We start from the raw sequence: 23,546 nt of genomic DNA, 5'->3' as shown, positions 1-23,546 counted from the left end.
CAATGGAGGAGAACGATGGTCTCTCCTTTTTTTATCCAAAAAGAGATTGAGGGCAGCAGGGCAGGGTAGGCTCAGGCTATGCTGTAATATTAACATGGTTATAAATATCATTAAATTGCGCAGGTGCACCTAATCTTACACAACACAAAACAAGACACACACTCATTTGTTTGCCCTTGTTACAACTCAGTGTAACTCAATTTCAACCCCCGGGTATTATGCAAATAGCACATGCGTTGGTCGTGTAATTCACTTTGTTGCCAAAAGAATTGTGACACTAAATGACAAAGCATATTTTCATTATGCTAAGTCATGGCAGTTTCCATTCTGTTGTTGTATTTGAGTATTTTCACCTCAAGCTCAGTGCATTTTTACGATGTTGAAAAGGATTTAGCTGAAGTGTGTTTTCACGGCAGGAAATCCTATCCCAAAAACTCAGCGGGCTTATCCCAATGCACTTAAATAAAGATAAGACCACGCTCTCGAGCAGTGAGCTGAGCTTGAAAACAAGACGCGCATTTGTCAGCACCGTAGCGTCAACAATACAAATGACACTCACTCACCGCTGTGTATACACGTCACAAGTTACAAATAGCTTTAAAATAACTGTTTCCACCGACAAAATATTTTTTAAGCTTGTCTGTCTCTACTAAAAAAAACAAAATAATAAAAAAAAAGAAAATACGCACACATAAGTGCTATAAATGCATATAAATAAAAGATGAAAAAAATGACATTTAAAAAACAATTAAATGAACTGACGTGGCATTTTTTTATTTTAATTACTCCTGAAGAAATGTGGAAAATAAAATGAAATGAATTAAGCTAAAAAATGACATAAAACATGAAAATAAAAGACAATTACACACGAAACAAAAATGAAAAAGAATCGACTAATTTAATCAGGAATCAAATTGCAATTACTCTTGCATACAAATGAAAATACCCAGAAGTGTGTGTGTATAGGCACATGTGGCAAACGTGCATAACTTCCACTAACAACCCAGGCAAAACTTACCTGTGACCCAAAATACAAAAATCGTCTCTAAATCGAGATGTATTACTTTAAAGCTACTTCCTTGACACCAATGACTACTTTCCGGTTAGCTAGAGCTTTGGTGCCATTTTGTGACATCTTATTGTGTTACAGAAAGAGCATAAAAATGTGCAAATAGGTGAGCTTTTTTCTTTTTTATACAACCCCAAGTCCAATGAGGTGACATTGTGTTCAACAAATAAAAAGAGAATACAATGATTTGCAAATCATGTTCAACCTATATTTAATTGAATACACTACAAAGACAAGATATTTAATGTTCGAACTGATAAACGTTATTGTTTTTAGCAAATAATGATTAACTGAGAATTTTATGGCTGCAACACGTTCCAAAAAAGGTGGCAAAAAAGAGAAAGTTGAGGAATGCTGTTTGGAACATCCCACAGGTGAACGGGCTCATTGGGAACAGGTGGGTGCCATGATTGGGTAGAAAAGGAGCTTCCCTGAATCGCTCAGTCATTCACAAGCAAAGATGGGGCGAGGTTCACCTCTTTGTGAACAAGCGCGTGGGAAAATAGTCGAACAGTTTAAGGACAATGTTCCTCAATTTACAATTGCAAGGAATTTAGGGATTTCATCATCTGCGGTCCATAATATCATCAAAAGGTTCAGAGAATCTGGAGAAATCACTGCATGTAAGCGGCGAGGCCGAAAACCAACATTGAATGCCCGTGACCTTTGATCGCTCAGGCGGCACTGCATCAAAAACCGACATCAACCGTGTAAAGGATATCACCACATGGACTCAGGAACACTTCCGAAAACCAATGTCAGTAAACACAGTTCGGCGCTACATCCGTAAGTGCCACTTGAAACTCTACTATGCACAGCAAAAGCCATTTAGCAACAACACCCACAAACGTCGCCGGCTTCTCTGGGCCCGAGCTCATCTAAGATGGACTCATTTTCCAAACATTTATTGAATGTTGTGAAAAGAAAAGGTGATGTGACACAGTGGTATAAACATGACCCTGTCCCAGCTTTTTTGGAACGTGTTGCAGCCATAAAATTCCAAGTTAATGATTATTTGCTAAAAACAATAAAGTTTATCAGTTTGAACAGTAAATATCTTGTCTTTGTAGTGTATTTAATTCAATATAAGTTGAACACGATTTGCAAATCATATTTATATTTATGTTTAACACAATGTCCCAACTTCATTGGAATTGGGGTTGTAGGTGAAAATACATTCCACAGAGGGGGAAAAAGGTGAATTTGTGAATAGCCAGAGGTTCAATGTACATCCAAACACTAAATTTGGAAATACTAACTTTGGCATGGAGTTTGTTTTCACTAAACTAAAAGGATAGCTGCATGTGGATGAGAGCCCGAAAACACACCGCAATGGACGTCAACACCCTCCCAAACTGATTTGAAGAAATCAAGTGGCAAAAAAAAATTATAATAATAATTAACGATTAACGCCAGATGATGAGACTGACAGAATCCTGGCAGAATCTTCCCCCTCTTTCTCGCGCTTTAACATACTCCTCATCAAAACCTTGTGATGCGGCAAAGAAAATGTGTGAAATAATAAGAATCAAATGTGCCGCATTGTTTATTCAGATGCTCTTGCCCACAGGTGCTGATTTTAGCACTTGCCGATGTTTAGCAAGGAGCTGCATCTCCAAACTAATGAGCGAGAGCTCTCACTCCGGTGTATTATTATAATCAGAGAAGGCGTTTGAATTGTTCCTGCTCGTCAAAATGTGACGTGCCTGCTTTTTGCAACTTCCCCCACATGCGCGCACGCAAAGTACGGAAGGAGTGCAGCGGCTGTCGTGGGAGCGCGCTGGAACAGTGCAGGCTCCATTTCCCTAAAGTCATTAAAAGCATCAAGTTAGGTCGGATTGATGGAAACAGAGCGTGAGAAAGTACGACGGGCCATTAGACGCCACGTTCGGTCACAGAGCTGCAGGTAAATAAATCAGGAATTCCCTGCGTATTTATTACCTCCACCTAGCAGCCCAAGTTTCCGTTGTTAGTGAGCCATAACACACAACAAAGAACAGAAACAATTCAAATTTGATGTAGTTTTGAAGGAAGGTTCTGATATTGAACATATTTTGCCTTTTGCTAGCTATACAATATGTTAGCTAGTCAGCTACACAGCAGGAGTAAACTTGGTAGCTACATAGCTAACAATGTAGTTAGTAAGTCAGTTTACGCAAAAATGACATTTCGTACGGAGAGTTGGTTGACACAATACGGTACAACTAATTTCTCTAAACTTTGTAGAAGCCACAACTACCAAATATACCGAAATTAAACTAAACCTAGAAGAAGACTAGTCCATGTGCTAGCTAGTTAGCGAGAGGGGCTTTTTGTTTACAGCTCTGCCTTGTTCTGGACTCATAGCAGAGCTATTCGAACTTGTTATTTTGAAGCTTTTGTAAGACCAATAAATGTTCAGTTATGCCAGCACATTTTCTACAGCTCCTGTGCCAAAGCTTCACAACCTCTGACAGCTTTCGCGTATCAACAATTCGCAACACAGACAGCTATTTGTTTTAATCAGCCGCAAACTCCAGATGCCAGTATTCTCCCGCAGCTGCCAGAGTAATATTCTGCCGTGTGTCAGGCCACCTGCCATCATCTGTGCTATGTATAGAGTACAGAAGGCTTGTATATTCCAGAAGAGAATGGAGTGAGATGTCGTTACGTAAGGTGTTTCTATTCCTAGACAGATGGATCTCTCTCAAGCAATGTCCAACCGCCCCCATCATTAAAATTCAGAACAGACAGCCACACTTGTGGGAGTCATTAGAAGAACCGATAGTGATATGATGGTACTCTGTTCCACACAAAGTATTCATGTTACAATAATCAATGATGAATGAAGAGGCCAAAAGGCCAGCAAGAAATGTGCCGTCATCACCGTGCAATCACCGATGTGGGAAAAGGCAGACGTTAGATCAAATATTGTAAGTAGCTAGATATGTCATCGAAATTGAAGGATTGCCCCAAAGTCTGACACAGAATATGGTTATGTTTTCCTTGCAAAAAAATATCAAATATCAATACTAATTGGCTAGTTGGTTAGCAGGGTTACTGAAAAACTACATTGCTTATTCCCACATAACGTGGTAATGGGGTGACATATATCCCAGGAAAATGGGCAGTTAACTAGCTATCTAGCAGGTACGGGATGAATTGTATTTTTGATATTAATTAACAGAGGTTTTTGTTTTCCGAAATACAAAATCGTGACTCAACACAGAGAGGGGCCGCTTCTTTGGGCCAACAACAAATGACCCGTTCGCCGTGAATTGCTCTGTGGTTGGTGTGCGAGATAAATTCTAATTGTTTGTTGCCCCAGTCATTACAGACAATCAAGCCGAAACAATTAGGCGTAGAGGAAATGTGTTTGAATAATCTGATAAGTCTCCGTCTGTGTGTGTCAAGCCAGAGAAAATCAAATGGAGGGAAATTGCGTTTGTTTGCTATTTATCAGCGACTGACACTATTTTTAGCTCCCTGGTGGAGGTAATGCCAGGTCGGTGGAGCAGTCATCTATTAGCCCCGTATGATTTATATGGATTTCGTGAGAACCGTGTTACGCTTTCTATCGTACGTTGTCAGCTAGATGCGAACAATAACGTCCTTCCGGGTGAGTGTAGCTACGTACATGTCAACTCGCTTTTCAGACATTTTTTTCCCACTCACAAAGGTATGACTCGTTGTTTTAAAAGCGTCAGGAGCTTCTTTTCTGTGAAAATACTCTCTAATCAGTACAGAAGTGCAACTGAGAAACATTGAGTATTCTCACGAATAGCATCCAGACTGGATGACCGTGTCGTTAATGGAGAAATTGGTCATCAAAAATAATCCCCTCTTGGCAATAAGGTCAGTGGCACAATGGACGTCCCACTGACTACATGACAGCGCTTCACCTCCCCTTTTGGATAGCGCGTAGCACATTGGCATAGCACATCCATCCCTTCGGACGGCTATTAACACATTGCATCTCCCCTCACATGAATAGTAGCACATTTTCTTCCCAAGACAGTAACTGTGGCTCGTAGTTTGAAAACCTTATTGCTTTCTTTCCGCAGGGAAATTATAATCAGTAATCCACTCGTCGACTTTGCAGCCGTCAAACTGACATGTTTTCCAGGAACTAGCGCCCCGACGAAATCCCTTCTAAATTGATGGATCAATATGTTGGGAGTCGATTTGTCAATGGATTCAGCCAGGTTGCGAGTCATACGTGCTCCAGTCAGAGGATTTGCTTATATGAAGCTCTCGATCAATAAAATCCCACTTTTATTCACTCCTAACACACCTTATTTAAGACACCTTTGATGGCACTTGGTGGTTATTTTTGATGACACACCAGATGGTTAGAGCGAAGCCAGTCAGTAGACCGGCTGCTTATTTTCTCAAGACGGAGTTCTGTTTACATGGCGGCAATGTAACCTGGATTAGTACAAATCCGTATAAATATGAGAATATGATTGAATTGATCTATTTGTAAATGATCAATAAGAAGAGCGCGAATACAAACCAATGTGAGAGAGTTCCGTTCCTACAGCGGCGATGTCGCCGAATTTCAAAGTCGGGACCCGTCCTAATCTATCACTAATGCAGGAGTAAAGTCATAATTACAATAAATATTTGTATGAAAAACACTTCAGGTGCCCTGAAATATGACTTGAATTTGTTCCGTGACCACGCTTGAAACTCAAAACACTCATATCTCAAATTATCTCGCCCCTTTGAAATGAAATGCATCTCTTCCAGCCGCCGCAAAACAATAAAACTAATATGATTATAACGTGTTTATTAATAGGAAAAATACCGCTCTCTATCATCTTACTTTATAAAAACGTACAGTAGTTAAACAGTTTTTGACACATTTTTGCCTCATTTCAATGGACATTGCGCTTACCCTTCTGGTGTGTGTGCCACCTGGGGGCAGTACAACAGACATTTTACACACACATGCATACACGCACACACCCTGCATGGGCTTTTTTTATATATATTGATTTATTTATTCGTGGTTAAACCTGCAAGACAGTGACGGAGAGCTAACCTTTGAAAAGACCCTGACAACCTCTTAACTCCGGAACACCTGCGCTCCCGCTGAGATAAGGATGACAACAGCAGTTGAACACACACTTACACACACACATTTGTGCACAGCAAAGCGCAGTAAGGACCCAAACGCTTCTTGCATCTCGGCCCCTTTTGTCAAGTTACACACAACAAAGGTGACTCCAAACAGCGGGGTGGCGGCTACCATGACACCATTACCGTTGCCCCATCACATTTCTGGCAGCTCCTCTGGTAGCAGCGTTGCTATGGCAGCGGCGGGAAACAGAAGATTTTCATCCGATTGGATTTTCCTCAAAGCCATTCTTGGACTGTCTCGTTATTCCTGTCCCCTGGTGTCGCTCGGTCTTTCGCATATCCGCTGGAAACGCCTTATCTCGAAACGCCTCCACCTCATTAGCAACAAGTCCGTCTCACCAGTTGGCCAGAGGATCATGAGCTTTATTTCTCAACACTTATTAGAAAGTGAGAATCTAACTCATTTTCTGCTGGCTGCATATTACACATTCACTGCCATTGACGGCTTTAGAAGTCAAATATCCATGTTAACTGGGAAGGCTGGCAGTGAATGAGTTAATAAAATGAGTTTCAATAAATCTGACACCTACGCTCATTGTTTTGTTTTTTTTTAGCTAATTTGACTTTTTTATGTGGTTTCTTATAACTGAAGTGTGACTGAGGTCAGTTACACATTGGAACACAGTGGGTGCTGCCTTCTTAAGCGTGTAATCATAACCCCCATTGCTAATCCATGTACGTACGTCCTTGGCTTCTGAACAATTTGTCTCATTTCTTTCTCCTGTTATGTTACAGGTTCAATTGTCCCTGGGAATATTAATTAAAAACAAATGTTAAAACATTTTCTGCTGGTCTTATTTTCTCCCTCTTCATTCAAAAAAAAAAAAAAAAATTCTTTTGAATATGTTTAATAACTACACCCACCTCCACTGCCCCATTGCGAACCCATGTACTGTACGTCATTGGCTTCCTAACAATGGATGTGATTTCTTTTAACCACCCTGTTATGTTGCAGGTCAAGAAATAATAATATTTGGAAAAGAAGCCGCCACCATTTAAGCTATGGGCCGAGAATTAATAATAATCATCATCATCACCATTATTATTAATTCTTATTATTACTATTAATAATTTTTTTTTTTTTTAAAGATTTCAACGTGTTCTGCTGGCCTTATATTGTTCCTTTTATCTTGATAAAATCATATTGGGGAAAAAAATAAACAATTAGTTTCTGAATGTATCTAATAATTACCCTGTTGAGTTCATCTTTTAACATCTTCTTCTGGTCTTATTTATTGATTTATTTGTTTGTTTGTTTACAAATATTTGGGAAAAAAAATCAACAATTATAATTTTCTATACAATTGATTTATTTGCACGCATGTTCTTGGGTCAAATTAACATATTTAAAACATTGGGGGAAACAAAGGTTTTAAACTCATTCTATTGGTCTCATTCATTTCTTTCACTTTTTAAAAATAATGGCGTAAGCGAATTTTCATTACTATTTTTATATTACATATTTGCTCTATAAGATGATAATCCCTCTGTACCGAACCGAATGTTACATACCAAAAAAATCTGAATATAAATATAGGTACCAATGCACCACTGGTTCCAGTATTGCCAACTTTTTTTGCAATATTTAGCGACTTTTTCAATCGCTCTTTTAAAATAAAAAAAATAAAACTGACTAGCAACTAATCTAGCAACTTAAACTTACTGAATCTAGCCATTGTTCCCCTTAAGTCTGCCCAAAGATTTAGTGGGCTCTTGAAATTTTAGCTTGTGTCAGTGTTGTCTCCTTTGCAGAGGAAATGTTGCATCTCAATGGAACCCTTCTTGTAAAATATGGGATAAATAAATAAAACAAAACATGACAGAGAGTGACAGGCGTACCAGCAGGATCTTTTACGACGTAAACACCACCCGCTCCATCATAAACTTAAGGCCCTACTCTCTGCGACTGCCGGGGGAAGATCCATGACACTGAGCAGACGTCATCTGCCCGCGTGCACTTGCACGTCAGCTCTCGCAAAACTGGTGACAGCGACGACGCTTTGGTTTGTGCTCAGCGGAAGGAAGACTTCCTAAAAAGCCGAGCCACTTTGCTGTCTCGTAAAAAATGCATGCTTACTTTTCTTCATACTGGAGTCTGATTTAAGTTTAACTTGTATGTTTGTCTGATCCCAATACGGCTAAACAAATAAATCAATTAACCCCCTTGGCTCTATACTAACCACCTCGCTTTTTTGAACCAAGCGGTGCAAATGTAATGAAAGTTCCCAAAAGTGGAGATTTTGCCATTTCTAACTTCAGCTCCTTAATCTTATCAATAATATACTGATATACATGAAATTGCACCTTTTTGCGAGTTGAAATCAAAGACAACCACATTTATTTAATTCCTTGTTATTTTCATGGAAAATAGTAAAATGGGAATCGTTTTAGGCTCAACACTCAGAATGTCTGTTTTTTAAAAAATCATTTCTACAAGACTGCATCGTTTATCAATTTTTGGACAAGGGAGCAATTTCATGTATTATTCCTGTTTTTGTTGTTGTTTTTTTCCCCCTCAAACGAAGTGTTTAACGGCTTACCGCACACCAAAGGGGCAAATGAATTAATGAAGTAATTTTTATTTGAGGAAGTGGAGATAGCCTCTGCTGACCATGGAAAAGAATTATATTTTAATTAAAGAAGCGGAAAATCCCTCTATTGTACTATTAGCAATATAAGACAAAAAGTGGAAGTGAGAAAATTGTATTTAGAAATGTCATTTTATGAAGGTTTTTCTCCAAACTGTGCATTGTGCAAACTCAAATTTTAAGCGTTAAGTAATATAAATGAATGAATATTTTATACTAATGAAAATAACTTGTTAGTTAAGCGCTTTATGTAAAAAAAAAAAAAAAAAAAAAAAAAAATCAAAAATTAAATAAATAAAAAGCATTCCCTCTCCTCGCTCTTTCTCTACATGATGCGTGTGCACTAACGGCTGACAACGAGGCGCTCTTAAGTGGCCACGGCAATGGACCATCTGAAGGGAAAATCGATTTTTGGTGTGTACGTATAGCTTGCTAGCTAACTGAACGTCCCAGTTGCGTCAGACAACAGCTGATGCGAACGAAGGCGCTCAGGTTTTTATGCATCTAGTGGGAGGGGCAACTCATGCTGGGGGCCGCGTACATCACTGGGCCCCATTTTAGCCACAACCCCAAAAAATCTGGAAAAAAAACAGAAATGGTGGGAAATACGCTTCACAAGATCTCACTGATCTAATATTTTTTGTTAAGCACCGTATACTATATTTAATATATATTACAAATAATCGAAACTGTGTTATATGAAATTGAAATATGAGTGTCATTTGTGGTATTGATAATTGAAGTCTCCATATATTGGGAAACAAAACTAAGACATCAGATGGTTTGTTCGTTGCTGGGAAAGAAGCAACAGAAAATGTTGAGAAAAGGGAAAGCACCTGCTAAATCCTGTTATTGTTCATCAGTCACACAATTAGAAGACTAAGAAGACAACGGCTGCAAAATACTTATTTGTATTCTTTGCTCACTGTAAAGAAACCACAGCCAGTTCTGATAAAACTGCTGCTATGGCAACAGGCACGCTCCCATCGCCGCAGCTGCCGTTCGTCGCAGGCTCGCAATGATTTTCTAAACCATGATTTCAACGGGAGAAATTTGTAAGACTCCAGATAATCCCTCGTATCCCTCGCGAGGCCGCTTCTAATCCCTTGCAATACATTCATATGAGATCAAGTGATTCGGCGTAAATGATCCAATACAAAGCCCCGAAGGAAATATGAAACACTGACTTTCGCTGTTGCTATTGTCCTATTCGAGTTGTTCGAATGATTAGACACACGAGTGTTACAGCTATCCATTTCATGTTGTGCATAATTATGTTGCGATTGATTGATGCGGACAGCCTGTAGGCACAGTGCTAACGGTGACGGATGACGGAGTACAAACGCAATGATAGTCATAATGTTGTGAGGTGAATAATGTGTTTTTTTTGGGGGGGGGGGAGGCGGGAGGGGGTTGCTTTTAAATGACGCCCTGGAGACACGATGACAAATGGGTTTGAATTTATTGCATGTGATGACAAATGGTCCTTTATATATTTTTAAAGACAAGGTAATAGCTTTTATGTCGTGGTTGTGACGCTTCAAAACCGTCGAGCCGGGCGGCAATATTTTAACGGAGTTTTAATCTGATTTAAAAATGTATTGTTTTGTTTTCCTTCTAGACGTCTATTTTTTTTATGTTCACCCCGGACTGGTCACCAGCCAGTTTAGACAAACGACCATTTATACTGACATTGACACATAAATACATTTTGAAGGCTTCAATTCCCATCCACACTCCACACGGAGATGTTCGAACGGAGATTCAAACCCAAATCTCCTGACTCATAGCAGTGATTTTGTAATTATGCTATCGTCTATGCTAATATCAGTTAGCCCACCTTTGGCATTTCACATTAAATGTTAGCATTAACCTCTCATCATATGGTTTGGGTGAACATTTTGGTGTTTTAAATATAAACTGTTTAAAGCTATTTTGTTTTATGTATCAGTTTTACAGTCAAGCTCAACTGGGAGGGACAAATAAACAGCTTGAAGCAAGCACGCTTGGCATCTTTTTCGGAGAACTCTCCACGTGACAGAGTGAAAACAGGTGCTAAGGAATACTTTAACAATGTGGTTCAATAAGTTTATGTGCATTTAATTAAGTTTAAATGTGTTTAAATAAACCAAATGAATTCCTTAGTACATTCCCGTATAAAAACAGCAGCCCTCCCCCTCATCTGAGACCCTCGATGACCCATCGATTGACACCTCAAAGGCGCCAAAAGGAAAGACACTGTGTCCTCCAGGGGAAGATGAATAGGAAGAGTAATAGCCGCCCCCAGCCCCACCCCCAACCACCACTGGGGTACCTGTTGCCATAGCAGCGCTACCATGGAGGAGGGGCAGCGTCAGGTCGGCTGGTCAGCGCAACGGACCACGGGATTTGAAAGGGGTCAGCAAGGAGCTCGCAACCCCATCAAGTGGACACTATCGCACCTCCACTAGACCCTCTTGGGACTCGGGAAGCCCAGCTCACAAAACCCATCCTCAGGAATTCATTCATACCAGGTGGAGGCCAATTATTGATTTCCAGTAAGGGTACGCGGAGTTGTGGTTTTCTGTAGAGAGTCAACGACTAAACGCCGTTACACAATTTCTCTTCCTTATTATTTTCGTGAACTCACTGAACTAATATTTTGCCATAAAAGCACCGTTTCTGAGAAGCGCTTCACATCGCTATTGCATGGAGTTGACAACGGCACTATTGTACATTGCACAATTTCTCTCCCTTCCTCATTTCCTGAAGCCACTGTACTAACACTTGGTTGTATGAGCACTGTTCCTGAGGATTGCTTCACATCCGTGTTGTATGGAATCAACGACTGGACTACTTTCCAAAATGTATTTCTCACTTTCTGAAGTTACCGAACAAATATTATTCGTATATGCACTGTTTCTCTGTTGCATGGAGTCAACAACTGGACGGCACTCCACAATAATTTCTTTTCAATCCTCTTTTCCTGAAGTCACTGAACTAATATTTTGTCGTGTATGCACTCTTTGTGAGAACTGCTTCACATCTGTTTTGCATGGAGGCACCTGTGAACCACACAAAGTATCTTCTTTCCTCATTTGCTGAAGTCACTGAACGAATATTTAGTCGCAGAAGCACTTTTCTTCACCTCAGCTCTCTTGCATCGAGGCATCTGCAGACCGCTATTGCAGCGCAGCACGACTGTACTACATTCGACAAATGATCTGCCTTCCACATTTCCTGAAGTCACCAAACTGATATTTAGTCATACAATAAGTGTTTCTCAAACCTGCTTCACATCTGTGTTGCATTAAGTCGCAGACTGGATGACATTCCACAATTTCTTTTCCTTCTTCATTTCCTGACGTCACTGCCTAGCCACTGCTAATACTCAGTCATACATTCACTGTTTCTGAGAACTGCTTCGCCACTGTGCTGCACGGAGATAACCGCGAACTGCTATTCCAACCCGGAAGCCATTCGACGTCGCTCCACAAAAGTAAAACAGTCGGGTTCATATCATACGGTCACCTCAAACAGAATGGTTCATTGTTTCCAGTGACAATGAAGAAGTGACACTCTATCTTATTAAAATATGAAAAGACAATGAATAACTCTACAAACTAGGCGTGTACTTGATTGGACTGATTTTATTTGCACCATTATAATATGCTGCAATCTCAGAGGTAGAAAGCGCCACAATCACAACAATACTAAAAATCCATGGTCATAGACTTCTGTATCCCGATGGACATTCATTCTCCAGTTATTTCTGATGTTGTACATGAGCCTTAAAAGTTGTTCAACCAAGAGTCCAATAATGGCAGAGGAGAGGCAAGAACTACTACAAATTGCTTTGTGTATACAGTATATTTATAGTACCTTATACAATTATATCTTACCAGTCTTACACATGACCAAAGAAAAGGATAAACACATGATCCATTTGATTTATACAGCCAAAATATTGACACAGGAGGGTTTGGGGATGATTTTATTAATAATGATGATCTAAGTAAAACGAAACCCCTCGTTCTGTCGCAATCAAATCCCACAGGATCCAATTATGAAGTGATTCCCACACACGCGCTCGCCGTTGATCGATGACGGTATCAAAGAATTCTGCCGTCATTCCACGGCAGCACAGCAATTACACACCCGTGAACGTGTCGTCATCAAGTGTATTCTTGCCGTGCGAATCAAGCCAGCGGACCTCATATCACCTTTGGTGGATTTATTATCCCCAGTCCGGGAACGCATTTCCAGCCATTTCCCCGTTTCCTGCCTCACATAAACACGTATTCCTCATCCTGACACACTCTTATAACACACTTGCTCGCAGCCATCTGTGCTCACGCCGGACTCCCTCCGATAAATGTTCAAATGGCTCGTCTGGCAGACCACCTACTCGCCGCCGTGCACGCTACGGAGCCGGAAGAGGATTCCAAAAGAGGGTCTCGCACACACACACACACACACAAACGCGTGTCATCATGCCCAAGCCAACAATGCCTATTCTGCTTATATAGCCATGAAAAACATCCATCCATCCAGTTTCAATAGGCTTTGACCTCATTAGGGTAGTGAGCGAGTTGGAGCATATTCCAGATGAGTTTGGCTACACTCTGGACTGATCGCCAGCCAATTGCAGGGCGCATAGAAACTATCACATTTTTTTTTTTTTTTTTTTGCACCTTAGTCTTTGACTTTAAGTATCTGCCGATACCGAGTGCCGATCCGATACGTAAAATAAATACATAAAAATGATAGTACTTTAAAAACAAATAAACAAAGAAAACATTTAAAAAGACAAATATTTTGCATTTCACAAATCTTTATTTTTAATTTTGGTCATCCTAATTGACTGAAAACTGGATTTATTTTTGTCTCATTTCATGTCAGGAGGGGGAGTCTGCTGTTCCAGCTGTGCGCGCCTTGGCCTCTTAGGGGCAGTGTCGTGCGATACATGCACGAAGCCACACCTTTGCAGGAAATAAAGAATAGAAGAAGAACGTCGTGCTAAAACATTCATTTAACTAGTTTTTCACAGATTATGAAGTATATATGCCTGTGAGTATTATTATATTAGCTTTCTGTATGTATTACTACAGAGTTTGTGCATAAATAGTCGTAATTTGAAGGTAAATCCCCTCGTGATCTAATGCTAATTGTAGCTAGGCCGTCAATGGGGTTTTCCAGTGACTGTTAGCATTATGCTGGCGATTTCTAAAGCGATCATGTGTGTCTTGTATTTAAATATTCAGTGTGTGTAATTATTTTTGTTGCGTGTTTAGTTTTAGAGTAAACTATACCTGAGGTGTCATTAAAAACTGTTAAGGCACTGCTAAGAGAGGGCAGTCACGTATATTATACCAGTACAAACAATTAAAGTTACATTGTTAATAAAAACAAAAAAACGAAGCTGTTCCATTTGGCAAGATATTTGTACCTTATTTTTGTCACTTTGTGACATTTACAATGTCAGAAAATGAATAAAACTGATCTTTTTCACCCGATCTCGATCAGCTGAAGATTAGGTGACCCCGATTTTCGATCACGCGATCGGATCGTGGCAACCCTAATACTGAATGAGTGGGAGTTGAACCAGCACTCCCTGCACAAGTCAGGTGACTAAACCACTACACAATCAGTAACTCTAGTAAACCCATATAGTAGCGCTCGTAGTTTTTTTTGTCTTTTTGTGTGACTTATTTCCATCTGTTTGACTCCCTGCTGCTGTCATCTCTCTGTCCAGGGGCTCAGCACAGTAAACCCCTAATTTGCCATTCAAACAGCTCAGTGGGAGTGAGTGACACATGCTAATTGTGTCACTGGCCGACAGGGAAGAAAGGAGTGAGCCTGATGAACTTGCCTGCCTTGTAACAAGTGATCGCACAAAAGCACGCCATTGGCTGAATTTACACTGCAGGTCCAATATATGACTGTGAGTATTGTTGTATGCTCCGTATGTAAGGGCTGCTGCGCCGTGTGTGTTAAATTTGCATTTGTTTGCTAGTTTCCGTAAGCCCCTCAATGGCATTTGACATTATATGTCAGCATTAAGCTAGCAGACTTTTGTTAGGAGAAATTATATGGTTTGGTTTCACAGTATGGTGGTTAAATACGTTTAATTCTCTTTTTTGACGTTTTGGTTTTCCAGTAAACGTCAACTAAGTGTTATAACAACCTTTCCTTAATCTTTGTGGAAAATGTCATCGGGTTAAGGCGATGAAACCTTTTCAGTTTCCTTTTCAAACATAGGAAAAGGCAGTACTGCTTAAAATGAAAGTTTATTAAAATGACTTCCTGAAACTACTGTTTTCCATTTTCCATAATTATTTCAACCAGGTTGTTGCCAATGGTGAGGTTCGCTTAAGAGGCTAAACTTGTGTTGATGTGGAAACTCACTGCTTCCAGTTGTCTTCCTTAATTGTGACGGTGGCATTTTATTTTCTGAAGGCGTAAATTATGGGCTACGATAATAACTACTATGATGTTGTCTAATATTAACATCGTAATTTATTGTTTTGTATCAGAACGGTAACTTATTCGCGATCCTTATCTTATTCTCGTTTGGATAGTGTTTTATTTTACTCTCTCTGCTTCTTACTCTGGAGCGGAGAGTCGGTAAACTTCATTGGTGGCCTGTTGCTTTGAATATTACTGCCGTACAGGATTATGGGGAACATCCTTTTGTTGAGGTTGGTCAGGAGAAACCTATGTTCAAGGTGGCTAAAAGGTTGCATTAAGGCACCGTTCCTAAGTATTTTTAATTCAAACAACATCTACTGTCCAAGTGCTCCCGGGTCATCTCGCTCAGATAGAAAGGAAAGGAAAGTTCCTTAGCGAAAACCAGACCGAAGATGCCCTTTGCATGTGATTTGGAGAACGATGTGAGCGAGAGAGTGAGAACTGGTACGAAGGAGTATTTTAAAGTGTTTTAATAAGCGTAAATGTGTTTCAAGTGTGTGAGGGTGACAAACAAACTATGACAAAACAACAACAACAAATTATATGGTCTTTGTATTGCAGAGTTTCAGCTATTGGGAGTGGGTCTGGAACGTATCCCCCGTGATAAACGGGGATTCATTGAATTTTGATGACGTCAAGGTTGCAGTGGCGGGGTAAATCACGTCTATGTTTACGCTGCACTCCAATTGGCAGACATCCAATACCAGTATTGCATTTTTTTATTTTTTGTTTACACATTTGGAAGAGGCCTAATTCTGATATGAAGATAACCATTCCTTGCGGGTGGGTTTCTGTTCATGCTGCCATGACTCTTATCCCAAATGTGCCGATTGAGAGGAAATCAGCAGAATTGTGTGACTTGAAGCATGCAGTGTAAATCTGGCCTTAATGAGGTAAATGCATCTGTAGTTCTCCAATATGTTCAAAGCGCCTGTTTTATACCACATCATGTGGACTATAGTGGATTTCTTGAGCGCTATTGTTTGTCTCGGCATTGTTGCGAAAAACAAGGACATAGAGTATTGTACGCCGCAGCACTGGGGATATTTTGTTTCCCATCAAGGTGCCAAGAGAGACTCACTTTTGACAGTAGCGGTCCTGGTGCAGTTGTAGAGAATGGCCAGCTCTCCGAACACCTTCCCGGGGCCCATGGTACACAGCTTCAGGCTCTCCTTCGTCACCTCCACCTTCCCGTCTGCAAAACATGAGAAGCGGCCGTGAAGCACAGTGCTATTTTGAATTGCACATTTCGGGTCCAGGTAAGCGGAAGTGATGGAACTGACTGTGTGCGCATGTGTGTGTGTGTGTGTGGAGGAACGATCGCTGAGGGCTGGCACTTCATTTTTGAGGGCATCCAGCCAGAAGGCTATTGGATCACTGAGCTAAACAAAGAAGATTATTTTACGGTGTGGGACTTCCAGTGTGGGCTGCTGCTAAGCTACTACCAAGTCAAAAAGCTGTCAGTAATACCAACGCGACAGACACTATACTGTTCCATACTGGTTGAATGACACTGTCACAGAGGTAATCCTTTGGCAATATAGTTGTTGCAGTTTGCAGGAGAGTCGAACTCTACTGGATCATACTGACAGCTGTCGAAATTTTTTTATAAAATTCCAATGCAATTCTAATGGCCGGTAATTATACTCTACATGGATTTTCACAGGCACGGTGGCCGACTGGTTAGAGCGTCAGCCTCACAGTTCTGAGGTGCGGGGTTCAATCCCCGTCCCCGCCTGTGTGGAGTTTGCATGTTCTCCCCGTGCCTGCGTGGGTTTTCTCCGGGCACTCCGGTTTCCTCCCACATCCCAAAAACATGCATTCATTGGAGACTCTAAATTGCCCGTAGGCATGACTGTGAGTGCGAATGGTTGTTTGTTTCGATGTGCCCTGCGATTGGCTGGCAACCAGTTCAGGGTGTACCCCGCCTCCTGCCCGATGACAGCTGGGATAGGCTCCAGCACGCCCGCGACCCTAGTGAGGAGAAGCGGCTCAGAAAATGGATGGATGGATGGATGGATGGATTTTCACGACTCGCGGTCTGGCCCGGTTCTTGTATCTCGTTAATAGCGGAGGTCCATTGTAGTGAGCATAAGGAGAGGAAAATGCTTAACGCCCATGAAATCCAAAATATTGGTGAGATCGTTCTGATATTTTCTGAGATTTAAGTGGAAATAAGTAGAGATGTCCACATACATTTTGGTGATGATCGATTATAGTTTTGGGACATTAAGCTACGTTAAGCTTTTTTTTCCCTATAGTAGGCGATTCTCTATAAGGTCTCCAGTGAAATCGATTTCACCGCGACGCCCTGGCGACCAAGCTAGTCTCCAGGAGACATCGGGGAGACAACTCGGTTGCCAACTCGTCTCCAGGCCAGTGAGGTAGGGGTCGTAGATCTCAAAACTCATGTAATGGTTAGGGACTTTTGAGAGTAATAGATATTCTTTGTGTAAAACTGAGGAATTATATTTTCAGTTGAGACCAAACCACAATGCATGTTTAATGATCACTAACAGAGAACATAATTCAAGCAAGTAATACGGTAATGCATCAGGAATGAGTTAACGTATCTGCTTTGTGTCACTGCTTTATTGGATTTGGTTGCTTTTTTAAAAGGATATAATGATAGTAAAATGTAACAACAAGTTTGAAACAAGAAAAAAAAAAAAAAAAAAAGCAACCGGTTTTCTGATGCCTGTGTAAGTGATAAATGTCTTCTTCTTCCAGCAAGTGCAGAGCCCCCCCCCGCCTTTTCACAGGTTACTATTTATGAATACATCTTTTCAGGTTTTTTTCGGTGTAACCTGCACAGCTAGTTTCTGTAAAACTCACCATCCCGCATTTGCTTTTTTGTACTTTTTCCAAAATCCTAAGATGCCGCCAGAGCACTGTCTAAATAGGAAAGAAGTAATATGGCTGTCAAGAAAGTATGTTGTAGTGATACAACTGAGAGACAAGCTTTGTATGTCGGGGAGGAGCTAAGTTTAGCTTAGGCTGGCTATTGCAAGTTATATTTGTATTTTTATGAGTTATGTTGATGAGCTACTAATGATAAACTGTTTTGTGAGTTGGTGGTATATTTACATTTTAGATGGTTAATTAAGGCAATTACTCGCATTTTTATGCTATTTGCGGCAGAACTTGGTCCCTATGCCGAATACTCTTATTTTATACTGTACATCACGATTATCTGATTGACGAATGGTTGTGTAATATCCTGCCTTTGCTGGGCTTTGTAAACGATGCAAAGGCAGATAAATGCCTGGGGCCTTATTTATCAGGCGTGTGTAGGCACAGGAGTGTGTGTAAAGCATGCGTAAGAACATTCCCGCGCAAAGGATGTGATTTATCAAGTTGGACTTTTGCGTGCGTAAATTGAGTCACAGCCATGCGTACACACAAAACCTTGTGGTAGAATAGCGAAACTATTAATAGACGGTCACAAAAGCCCTCCCAATGCATATCCAGCTCCTGTCATTCCTGGGGGATTTCGACACCGGCACATTTCAGTCGGAGATCGGGGACATGCAGTACGTGGCATTTCGCAACCAACAAAAAAAACTAATCGTGCCAGCAGTGTTATTTCTTTGTAATAGTACTGTATTTATTATTAGAATAAAGACATCGCCAACATGCCGAAATTAAACAAGGGTTTCCAAAACATAGTTGGATGCTGGAGCTATAGATTGCACCCACATTTGAATGAAAGCACCATCACATAACAAATTCACCTACGTGAACAGGAAAGGATTGAATTCAATCAATGCACAAATAATCTGTGAGCCACATCTCCAACACTTTCAGGTTATCTTTCTTTGTCAAAGAGAGAACACAGTTGACATATTTGAACTAGCATGGAGTCCCGAGTCCAATTCCTGCTCGACTTTACTTTCATGCAAGATCTTGGTTTGCCCAGGGAAGACGACTGGAGTCAAAGATGGTAGCAGCGCGTGTTTTGCAGCTTTACGGCAAATACCGCCACTGGTAATTTGTCTTCTGCGACTTGTACTTAATGAGTAAGTAAATGTAAGAAGCCTCAATAACATAATATTACCAAATGCTTGCGCAATTACCATAGATTTACACCGAGTATTCTTCTTCAAGCCCCTCATCTCTTGACAGTCATTGGCGAGCAAGTGCTCGTTAAAGTAATAAACTCCAATTACCACAGAGCCTCGAAACAAAAACCTGATGAAAAAAAAACCAGAAATTTCTTCTGCTTTTGGACCGTGCTCACAGAGGATTCAGGCTTTCGTGGAAACACGACATACCGGCGGGACTGTAAACGACTGCAATGATTCACAAAGCGGAAACTCGGAGAAAATAGTTCCAGGCCAGCTCTGCGGGAAATAGTTTTGATTGCTTGGTCTTGTTAGAAAGAACAAAAAATGAGAGAAAAATGTTCCATCCTTTTGTGTGCATCATTCCGTGACGCAGAGCACAAGAGAGAATTGGCACCTCTTTGAATATTTTGGTTTAGCACCCTGCTGTTTTGATTGCCCTCGTTTGTCTTCCATTTTGTGTCCAAGTCATACGGGGGGGAAAAAACTACTTTTTCCACTCATATAGCAACAAGTTTGTATGCTATAAAACGGCTTTCAGCACTATTCTTGCAAATCTTTTAGCTTGACTATTAGCTGAGTAAGTTTTAATTGAAAATCATCAACATAACAGACAATCCAATGTATCTTAAATTCAGTCTTATCGGGCCAAATACAGCACAACAATATATTTATTTTTCTTACGGTGACACATTTGCGACGCGCTCACGTCCACAATTATGAAAACAATGTTTTTTAATCTGACTTGGGCTCCCTCTCAACACATTTGAGTCAAGTATTATATAGATGAGGTCACACACCATTTCTTTCAGGAGGTACTGAAAGCACGAGCAAGTGGCTGACGTTATTTCACAGAAAAGGATAAAAAGAAAACCATTGTGAGGTTGAATTTTTAGGAGGTCATCCTTTGAGAATTGATTGAGCTTTATGAACATGATAGACTCAGCTGTTTATGCCCAAAGGGATGGAGAGGAGTTTGGTCATTTGATGAACAGAAATCAGGAAATTCTTTTTCACGCTTGAATTGAATGGAAATAGACAGAACAATAAAACAAAAGCTCTTTTAGAAGATGAAAAATGCTGCAATCAATGAGGCCAAGTTGTTGGGCAGTTGCGGCAAGTCTTTCATTCGCTCATGAGGATAACCTGTGCCACATAATAAACATCCTATCACATTTGAGATAAAACATTAATTGTTTTCAGTTGCGCGGAATAAACTACTAAATGCGGTATTAACACCCGCCATGAATTATGGAACCTAGGATTCCTTGTCTGTAATGACTTGACGTGTTTTGAATATTTGCTAGGTTGACGTAGCATCGGCTATCGTGCTTCGCACGGATCTTTTCGTCAAAAGTTAACCATGTTGGTTTTGGGTCAGTCCAAAGCTACAAACCAAATTTCATCCAGATTCACAAGTGTTTTATTTAAATTACAGTGTAAAGGGATCAAGTTGTATTATCTCAATTTGGATACTACTCTAGATCAGGATCAGAAGTTAATCAATTCTCCTTTGGTCATTTCAAAGCTCCACTCCAGATAACGTCCAAATCCCTTCCCAATTTTTTTGTGACAATTTCAGTTGATTTCAGATGTCAGTGTAGAATTGATGTACTGATCCAAAACAAAGTTTGTCCATTGGTCATTTTGTCATAAAAAAGATTCACATAAATTTTGATTGAAACATTTTGAGTCTGGATTCCCCCCCCCCCCCCCCCCCAAAAAAAAGCATCCACGATCTTGGTCCAGATCTTCATTAACCCATCTGTCCTTTAGTCATACCGAAAATCACTACAAACTACAGTACATTAAAACCTGTTCTCAGCTTCTTCTATCAGGGTTACAAAAAGACATTCAGAATTTGGATCCAGAATCTGGAATACTGATCCAGACCATGATTCAAAGTTAATCAAATTCTCTTTCATTCATACAGAATTCTATGCACCAAATTACATCCATATCCATTCCCAAATCTTTGAGTTATGTCCTCGTTACAAAAAGGGAATCTGGACCAAGATCAAAACCGAATCAAATTGTCCATCACATTTAGAGGGGTTTTTTTCCAGAAAAAAGCACATCCTCTCGTAACAAACTGAGGGCAAAACAGTCCAAACGTTTCAATTGATAGTCAGTCATCCATGAGGGTTTGGTCTGTCAAGCGAAATGATGGTGTGAGATCGTTGTTGTGTTTGTCTCAGAGGAAAAATGATTGATATCCTTCCCAAGATCTGGGAGTTTAAGCAGCGAGATTAGTTGAATGGGGCTCCTAAAGGAATGCGCGCGGGGGTACAAGAAACATGAGCTGAGCCTGTTGCCGTGGGAGTCCTGGCTTTTCAGCCTATTGGCTTTACTAGATGGCGTGCATATGATCGCACTCGCTTAGCGGCACTAATGTACTTGGATGCGGGCAGGACAAGGTCGAGGCGAGGATGTCAACGCAGTCTTGTTGCATTTAAGTACCCCTTTTCAATGTCGGCCCTCAAATGCAGTCGTTTTCAACACGGATTGATTTAAAGCATTCCAACCAATTAGGCAGCATTCTCTGAGATTTAATAATGTAGACGCTGCAGCTCATGTTTTGTGTTAAACCTTCAACAAATTGACTGATGTGCGGCCCAGTCGATGCTTTAATGGAGTGAAAGTACAACTAAAAACGCCTCATTTCTAATTTCAACACATCATTGTGACAGCTCCTCACACTCCCACAAAGAAATGGCATAATTGTACTTTTGTACCCTTTTAAAAAAGACATTATGTTGAGGTTTTTCTTTTCACAATTTAAAACAAGACACCCTATTTCTTGTCGTTCTGAAAGTAGCCCATTTTTAAGGGCTGGCCCTGGTTTTGCAAGTGAGCAACTCTACACACCGCCCCATCTACTGCTGGGCCAATGGCGAGTCTAGCTTTCATTTCCATGGCAACAGGGGAACAGCAGAACCCAGACTACAGCTGCTTCTACTTATGAGAGTGCCCCGTTAAGACAATACTGTAAAATCATTTTCACTCCTGCAGTAAGCGTTTCCTACACTTCCTTGTGTGTACGTGGAGCGTGGACACACCAACATACACAGACACCCTCCGTCAATGGATCGACAACTTCACAGAGGCATCGAGTGTTTGCCGCTTATCAGAAGTTAAAGCGATCGGCTAACCCAATCCGACGATGAGAGTGTTTCTGCATGACAGTGTTTCAGACAGTGTAGTCTGCCGGCGAGAATCTGGCCATCGCTTGAAAGGGGCACTGCATTTTTGCTCTGCCGAGCTAATGTCATGGGCAGGAAAACTCGGTGTGGGGGTAGTTACAGAGGTCCCTTTACTTGCGTGTGCCCCAATGTCGGAGATTTTCGCATTATGAGCCATTACTGATGTGCTTTCAGCCATTTATTGATAGTCAAATACAAAATGAAAACACTCACAAGGAGAATGGAGCAAATGCTACTGAACCAACCAGGTGACGGCAAGTCCTGAAATCACTTACTTGGGCTCAATCGTACCACTTATCATGTCAGTGTCAGGTAAACATTTGCGAAGGGTGTTTATACAACATGGACAGAAAACATTTGTCACGGTTTGCTTCAACAAGAATGGATCACCAGCATCTTCGGATAATCGGCGACCTTTTGAAAAGGTCACAAGACCCAAGCAAGCAAAATGTAATAACAGCAGCGACTTTGGTTTCGGATCCACGTGAGGATAAACGCTCGCGCACGTCGCTATTTTCAGGTGGTCATGCACGAAACGATTAATTTCCTGTGTAGAAGAACCATGTAATTAATTACTGAAGTCAGAAGAGGATGCCAGTTTTGGACCGAGCTGGAATGCTTTCAGTGAACGGCTGCATTGAAGAGAAGCTTTGACTTTTTCTGCATCCAATAAGGCTTGCTTTATGAAAGCATTAAGGTGCAAGAGCTTCCAGCTCACCTCCCGTCGGAGAGAGTTATTCAAATCTTATGCAAATAGCACCGCGGGCAAATAAACACCCACACTGGCCAGTTGATCTGCAGGGTGAGCAACCCCACAGCTGTGGACGTGTGGCGGAAAGTCAAATACAGAGCGGGATAGTGCAATGCAGAAGCATGGCATTAAAAATGCGTACAATTCTGCACGTATAATGGATGTCATTAGATGGGGTTTTTTTCCCCTCGCTGGATGTGTCTCAGCATGCCATCTTTCCATCCCAACCCGGAGGACGTGGAGCTTTGTCTTGGGCGGATCATTTGAATGCACGCAGCGTGGCGCCCCACACAGCGG

General features: G+C 40.9%; 1 protein-coding gene and 1 long non-coding RNA gene across 7 annotated transcripts in view; one reads left to right on the top strand and one right to left on the bottom strand.

The window, feature by feature from the left end:
• Nucleotides 1-23,546, bottom strand: part of LOC133486222 (cGMP-dependent protein kinase 1) — a 118,506-nt gene that overhangs the window by 36,050 nt on the left and 58,910 nt on the right. For all 6 annotated transcript variants that reach the window (XM_061791048.1, XM_061791047.1, XM_061791051.1 and 3 more), the window contains one exon: nucleotides 16,313-16,426. In XM_061791048.1, coding sequence (XP_061647032.1) covers nucleotides 16,313-16,426 — 114 coding nt within the window. The remainder of the gene's footprint in view (nucleotides 1-16,312; nucleotides 16,427-23,546) is intronic.
• LOC133486226 (uncharacterized) lies at nucleotides 13,681-16,302 on the top strand. The gene is made up of 3 exons (XR_009790965.1): nucleotides 13,681-13,830; nucleotides 14,287-14,387; nucleotides 14,516-16,302. It is a non-coding gene; the product is annotated as an uncharacterized LOC133486226 (long non-coding RNA).

This window comes from Phyllopteryx taeniolatus, chromosome 11 (assembly GCF_024500385.1).
Source record: "Phyllopteryx taeniolatus isolate TA_2022b chromosome 11, UOR_Ptae_1.2, whole genome shotgun sequence".
In the NCBI taxonomy this organism is placed as follows: Eukaryota; Metazoa; Chordata; class Actinopteri; order Syngnathiformes; family Syngnathidae; genus Phyllopteryx; species Phyllopteryx taeniolatus.
The sequence above is the reverse complement of the archived record's forward strand: the minus strand, read 5'-3'. Positions and strand labels throughout refer to the sequence as shown.